General features: G+C 41.0%; 1 protein-coding gene across 1 annotated transcript; it reads left to right on the top strand.

Annotated features, from left to right (window-relative positions):
- Positions 1 to 537: 537 nt before the first annotated feature.
- gbx2 (gastrulation brain homeobox 2) lies at positions 538 to 3,948 on the top strand. Its single transcript, XM_012823346.2, has 2 exons — positions 538 to 1,487; positions 2,684 to 3,948. Exons 1-2 carry the CDS (start codon positions 977 to 979, stop codon positions 3,199 to 3,201), a joined length of 1,029 nt encoding a protein of 342 aa, XP_012678800.1. The 5' UTR covers positions 538 to 976; the 3' UTR covers positions 3,202 to 3,948.
- The last annotated feature ends 3,740 nt before the right edge of the window (positions 3,949 to 7,688 follow it).

Raw genomic sequence — 7,688 nt, 5'->3', positions numbered from 1 at the left:
AGTCTATCGTACGCGTGGTAAACATGGTAGCACACACGGTATACAGACTGTGTCAATAAGACGGATTTTTAATTAAGTTTTACATGTAGGCTATACACGACTTCAAGATCTGTAAACGAGATGAAGTGAAGAAAACCTCTGTTTGAAGTGCAAAAAATATCTTAAACCATATTCAGTCAGTTCTGGCAAGGGAAATAACCGGGAATAACAACGCATACAAATAACCCACATGAATGCAGCACTCCGACAGACTTAATGTTCTTTGGTTTTATTACTTGTCAAATTAAGAAAACAAACGCATATAGCCTAATGCAGACATACAGATTTATTATCTTCATCTAGAAACAACAATCAAGCCGGTGGGCCTCTTTCAGGAGCAATATCTAAAGATGCTCTCTTTGCCCGTGCGTGTGCGCGTGCACATTAGCCACGTTTGCAGTGGCCAATAAACTGCAGTGTAGAGGTGTGAGGGCGGTCCGCAGTCGCGGCAGAGGCGCTTAAACTGAGGGAGCGGAATTTAAACGCGTATCAGATCTGCAGGATGAAGGAGACAGTGAAGATTCATGTTTGAGTGAGACTAGATATCAACTCTGACAACAAACTGCATCTGATGAAAAGGTCGCTGAAATAATCGACTTCGTCAAATTGCAGTATGGCAATACAGGACAGCTGAAATGTGCTGTTTGGACGCCAGGAACAGAGCAGGTAGTCAAAACGGATTATTTTACGGTGTTTTCTTTTTCCTACGAAGAAACGAGACATTGAATTTCGAGGACTGGCATATGTAGCCTATGAAATGGTTTTGTTCATTCAGCAAACGAAGGACGGGATTATTAAAACTTTAGATTTATTGCAGTGTGCCACAACAAATATCGCGTGTGTTTGATAGCCTACTTGACATCGGTTTAGACCGACTCAGGGAGAATTTGTTCCCCCATACTCAGTGACATTTTCTTATTATAATACATCCGAGCTTATGAGTGCAGTTTTTAGCCCATCGTTCATGATGATGCAACGTCCAGTGGGAAGCACCACGGCCTTCAGCATCGACTCTCTAATCGGAGGTCCCCCGCAGCCAAGCCCAGGACATTTTGTTTACACTGGCTACCCGATGTTCATGCCGTATAGGTCAGTAGTGCTCCCACCACCACCCCCTCCACCGCCATCTCTTTCTCAATCTGCTCTCCAGCAGAGTCTGTCCTCCACACACCCGCACCATCAGATCCCCGGGTTACCCAGCAGCTTCTGCTCCAGCCTGGCACAGGGCATGGCTCTGACATCCACGCTCATGGCCTCGCTGCCCGGCGGATTCTCCGCGTCCCATCAACAGCAGGAGGCGGTGAGGAAGTTCGCTCCCCAGTCCCTTCATGCTGCCTTTGAAAAAACTCAGGAAATGCGTTTGGACGTAGATGATGGGAAAAGCTTCCTGGGAAAGGAATCCGCTCTCTCGTCATTCCACGATACAGAGTCTCTGCAGTCTGTCACAGGTATGAAACTATTGTTTTTCTTCCAAGCAACCCCTTCCAGTTATCAAGTAGCTACAATATAATATACATATTATGCAGACGAAGCTATGGCATGAAACTCATTTCACTACAAGCAGCCGCCGTGTGAGATTATTTGTACCCTAAGAAAGTGGGGTATATTTTATGAAGGTTTCTTTTGTCTGAATGAATGCAAATGAAGAAAAGTGCCTTTGAAAATATCTGAGAAGACTCCTCTATATTAATTCTGATTTACTGTGTTAAGAGTTTCAGTTCAGTTCAAATTGCCTGTAAACCTTGTCAGTGTAAGCCGTGGCGGTGACACAAACTGGAGGCCTTGATTTGCGGCTATTTTCATCCTTAACTTTACTTTGAAATTGTTTAGTTCAAGGACAAGTTCGAGTTTATGGCAGAAAACATAAAGACACAGTTAACAAAAAGTAACTTAAATGGTGGGCAGTAGCCATCACCCTAATAGAAGAATGACTAAGTCAGTCTCAAACCAGTCTCAAACATAAGATGACTACCCTAAGACTGAGAAAAACTGCGTGTATTGAGAATTTGTAGGCTATGCAAGAGCTTCTAAAGGTAGACTATCACCTATAACGCCCGGGGGCCGGGGCACAGGGTGGTAAGTGAACCAAATTAGCCTACCTCAATTGAAGAATGAGCAAAGAGCCAGCCGTGTCTAAATGCTCATAAAACTGTGGGCATTATTCAGTGTCGCTCAGCCTTTTACAATTTCTTATAGGCGAAAATATAGGAGACTCTTCCGAATGAGTTGTGTGAAAATATGTTGAAATCCAATTAACTAAAATAGGCTATCATTTAGTTTATCATTACAGATACATCCTATAGGATACCTCATTTGAAGTGAAAAAGAGTCATTTGAAAGTCAATGCCAACTTTCTCGCCACAACTATTTAGAATAGTTTCACTAAGCTGCTGTTTTATTGACTCATTAATAATTGGCATAGTTCATGATCGCATGCAGTGTCACATTAAGAAATATCAGATGACAAAAATACACAAGTTTCTAACCGATTATTTTAACAATTAATAAACAGTTAACTAATGAAATCATATTATTATTAATAATAATAATTATTATTATTTCCATTTAGCATGCTACTCTGCTTCTCAACTGAAAGGCAATCCTTGTGGAAATGAACTAATATTATTATCATTTTTCATTACAGCCCGAAATCACAGTAAAGATGATGGCAAAGAGGACGAGTGTAACCGCAAAGAGGACAGTTATACCATGGACAGTGATCTAGACTACAGCTCAGACGATAACGCCAGTGGCAGTGCCATGTGCCAGAAAGATGATGGAGATGCGAGCGCTGGACTGGACGACGGTGGCCATGGACCGAGCGGAAGTGGGAGCACTACTTCTACTGGGAAGAACCGACGACGAAGGACGGCCTTCACGAGTGAGCAACTGTTAGAACTGGAGAAGGAATTTCATTGTAAGAAGTACCTCTCTCTCACAGAACGCTCTCAGATTGCGCACGCTTTAAAGCTCAGCGAGGTTCAGGTCAAAATCTGGTTCCAGAACCGACGAGCCAAATGGAAGCGAGTAAAAGCGGGAAACGTTAACTCAAAAAACGGAGAACCTTCCAGAAATCCCAAAATTGTGGTACCCATCCCTGTGCACGTCAGCCGTTTTGCAATACGAAGTCAGCACCAGCAGTTAGAGCAAGCGAGGCCTTGATTTCACACGGGATGCGGAGGACCAAATATTGATATAAGTTTAACTAAATTAACAACTATAGAGTACAAAGAATATGTATGAAAACAATGTTGGACTTCAAATTATTTCTACAGGCCTATGTTTATACCCGTGAGACAGACATGTGGGCAGTAAAATGATGTGGAATAATTCTCCCTTAGGCCTGCCTGACTGAGACTTGGTAGAGGTACTACACAATTAAGGTGTGTGAGCCGACTGAAAGGAATCGGCTCCGGTGTTTGATGAAAATATTTTGGGAAAGACTAAACTATTTGGACCAAAATAATGGATGCCAGGAGGCACTGTACATTCCCAACAAAAATAATAGGCTAAACATGGATACTACTATGGTTTTTTAGTTGTGTGCAGAGGCAGAATTGTCTTGTTAATGTATTTTTGCAGACATACCTGAGAAAACACAGACTTATCTCAGCACTTTTTGTTGGTATAGCACTGTAAAAAGATTAAGAAAAATTCCACACTCTACCCCAGACATTCAGATGTTCCCGCTGCATAAATACCAATTATGTGTTTTCATTTACTTGATATTCACTAACTCTTAAAAATTGATTATTGTTGCTTGATTTTTTTTAAAACGTTTATGATTGTATTTTTCCACACGTTATAAAGCACGCTGCTAATTTATTTAATATTGTGTAAAATGTTGCTAACATTTCATGAATTATTGACGCAAGACTTTTGTGTGGATTAAAACTGGACCCCATGAAGAGCAGATCAACATTTGTCAATTTGTTTATTGCTGTGCCGTTTTTACAATTTACAATACTGATGAGTTTACAGGTGGGGTTTTCTGCAGGTTCCTGGAGTCATGAATCCAGGACTATTTGTGGGCATTTGATCAATAACTTCAAATAAAGGAATTATTTTACAAAAAGATGCCACCAAAGTAAATTTAGCTGATAAAGGTGGTCTTATATTTCGAAGTTTATGCCGATAGGCGTCTTCAACTGACTGATGGTAGGTCATTTCTTTGTCGGTAAACACACAGTGACCCAACCCAATAACAAGTTTTTACCGGACAAATTCAGGGGGGTTTCAAGAAAAACAAAACACCCTGCTCGACAATTGTAATTAAGCGCAATGTAAATAAAACTGTCGACAACATTGTTTTTTATTGTTCATTTTAGCAGGCGTTACTGGCGGTCGGGTGACAATTTTACACCTGTTTTCCAGGTACCACTGAAATGAAGGCCCTCGCGCACTGTTATTACAAATCAAACCCTCTGGTGTCAGCATCGAAATATGCTAAGGAAGATATCGTGCGTGGCGTCGCAATCTAGTGTTGTGACAAGGGGTGTGCGACATCACCCGCGAGTTCAATGAGAGCCAAGGTCAGGCGACACTGGGAGGACTAATAATACGCTATGAAACGTCAGCATGTGGTGTTTAGAAAGGTCGTGCCCATATGTCAGCCTTGATCCTTGTTCTCACCTTGCCCCCAACATCTCATCTGTGCGCAATGACAACATTATGTTGCATTATGATCCCGTCCGGCCCGTGCTTACTCTTTGTCAGAACCGCCATGGTAAAGTCTCTGGTCTTTAATTTCTACAACCAATACGTTCCCGTTTCGGATTCAGTATATTCCATTTTCGTAACCTTGAAATTGTCAATCTTTGAAAGAAAAAGCAAGCGTTAACGAGAAGGAACCTATAGGACTAGAAATAGGCTACCTTCGTCAGCTCTCCGGATGCATAGGCTAAGCTTGAGCTGCATACGGTATAATTCTATTTTCGCCTGAGTTATGTTGACACTAATAATAAAGACATGGCTTACTTTATACTAAGCGATCGTGGTTGACAACTACCCTGCATTGCTCTTTCAACCACAGCAAATGTTATATCAGTACAGGAATAGTATAGTCATGCGTTGTCCATGAATGTGTACTGGAGGCATCTCAAAGATAAGCGAAAATCAAAGTACAATTCATTTTTAGCGTTAATGAGGTATTTGTTGCTTTAACGTCTTTTTCCATGTGTATTGCAGGCCTTATATGTGTCTGCTCACGAAGCATAGTGTAGGACAGGGACTCCCCAGGGCATTTCTGCCGGCAACGCGCACATCATTCATTACAAACGCACGAGTGTCTGACGCGCGTTGTATGTAATCATGCAAAGCGACTATAGAGAAGATCGGAATAAGATGAAACCACATGGGTATTACTCAATTATCATTGAGTAATCCACAAAATAGAGAGAGGTTGTGTCATAAATATGTGGCATGCCTCGACTAGCCTAGGGTACAGACATGAACCTATATTTACAACGATGTTAATTGGGTAAGATCGGATAAGAATTTTCCAGTTTTTTTAATAGCGTTAAACAACCTTCTGAAGTTTTTCACTATATAGCCTAGTGATTGATTCATATCTTAAAGCTCGTCCAGCATATTTTTATTAAACCGAAATACTAACCACTGACTAGAGGAAATTGTGAGTTACGGTGAAGGTGAGATTTATTGGCCTATAGTGGCCATGCATACTGAGCTGTCTGACAGACGAACAGATGAGCTTTCATCAGCGACTCATCATGGGTAAAGTGGAGGATTTCTATTTATCTCTCTCTTGGAAAGATTTCTCCTCTAATCATACGGTGCGCTGAGTTATACCATAGTAGGCTAGATACAAGGCAGCCCAAAACAAGAAACTTTGAGTGTAACTCTCTCTCTCTCTGTCACACACAAACACGCGCGCGCGCAAATACACGCACACAAACACACACACAGAGCGAGAGCGAGCGAGCGAGAGAGAGAGAGAATCTGACAATTGCCTTAACTCTAATGAATTTTTTTGCAAATTGTAATCAAGCTCGGCCATCTCGGTTGGCTGATAAACGAGGCCCACGGGGATTGGCCGGGACCCCAGCTTCTCTCTCTAGCATGTCCCTCCCGCACTAAATTAACAGCAACTTGTCTGAGCTTCAAATTAACCCACAATGATTAATTCTGATGGCAAGCGCGCCCTGAGACTCGCGTGTCCTAATAGGCGCTGTCTCGAGAATGCTGCTGGAAATGACTTCGCTTATCCAGACACAACACGTGGGCTGTGCCCTCACTCACAGACACACACAGACTAGCGTGAAGCCCCTCACCCTCCCACGCGCCCCTTGTATCCCAGTTTACAAATTAAGTTTGTGCAAGGTAAACAATATAAAATCCATAACTATTCTGAGAATGGAGAGGTGAAATGTTACAGACTGTGCATGTCATATTGGCATCATTTCGGAACCCAACTAATGTCATGATTAGTCCACTGGGAATTGGAATATATAATCTAAACGGCCTTTTCACCGGTGACACATAAGTCTCACGATCAAGAGAAAGAAGCGATCAATATTTCACTACTTTAAGTAGGCATATCGGCTGCTTGTTACAATTCCTCGAGAATCAGAACGCATGTAATAGGATGAAAAGTCCCAGAGGTGGTATTCTTTCCTCCCGAATAAACATAAAACAATAATGTATTTTAATAAATATTTTTTTTTCTCCAATTATAAGAGTTTAAAGCAATTTATACATTTAATACAATAAATACATTTAATCTATTTATTAGAAAGATTGTATACTTTTGATCATGAGGTTTGCAATGGCCTGGTTAAAGGAAAATGGATACAAATTGTGTTCCTATTGTATTTTAATAAAAAAATTCAAAATATAAAAAATACACACACAAAACATTGGTGAATAAATAGACAATAATTGAAAAAAAAAAACATTTAAATATTCACGTGTGAGGGTCAGAGCATCTCCATCAGTGAGAACAGGAACAGTTGTTCTACTGTTGTAGACACAATTGAAAGCTTACAATGATAGTCTTAATAACTTATCAGTCAATAAATACAAATATTTTCAAAGCAGTTTCTATTGAAATAGCTGCTTGCCAAATAAAACTCATCAGTCATGAAATAGTCCACTCACCAGAACTTTGTCTGTTTGTAGTTGAGTCATTTCAGTTTCCATAATTAGAATGTTGGAATGTTTTTAAAATGCCAAACATGAAATATGTATTATTGTATTGCTGACATAACATCACAGGTTATGGATATACAATAAGATGCATATTCAGAAACAATAATCAGAAATAATAAAAATACTCAAGTACATTATGCTAATGTCCCATGGCCATTACCTTCAGAGCCTATCTAGATACCTGGTTGAGTAAGGAGCAGTCACTATCAGCTGCCTGTCTGCTTGTGTGCAGTGTCAGAATGAGGCCGACGGGCACTGAAGGGTCTGTTCAACCAGGTCTCTTCTTCCCCTGAATCGCACTGAATTATCATCATGGCATGATTGGGGGGCTCACGCCTCATTTCCAGCCTCCTCTAGCAGACATAATGTCATTTTTCTCTGGGAGTCTCACATTGGCACCATTCTCTGACATGGCCAGACTGTGTGTGTGTGTGTGTGTGTGTGTGTGTGTGTGTGAGAGAGAGAGAGAGAGAGGGAGAGAG

This window comes from Clupea harengus, chromosome 21 (assembly GCF_900700415.2).
Source record: "Clupea harengus chromosome 21, Ch_v2.0.2, whole genome shotgun sequence".
Classification (NCBI taxonomy): Eukaryota; Metazoa; Chordata; class Actinopteri; order Clupeiformes; family Clupeidae; genus Clupea; species Clupea harengus.
The sequence above is the reverse complement of the archived record's forward strand: the minus strand, read 5'-3'. Positions and strand labels throughout refer to the sequence as shown.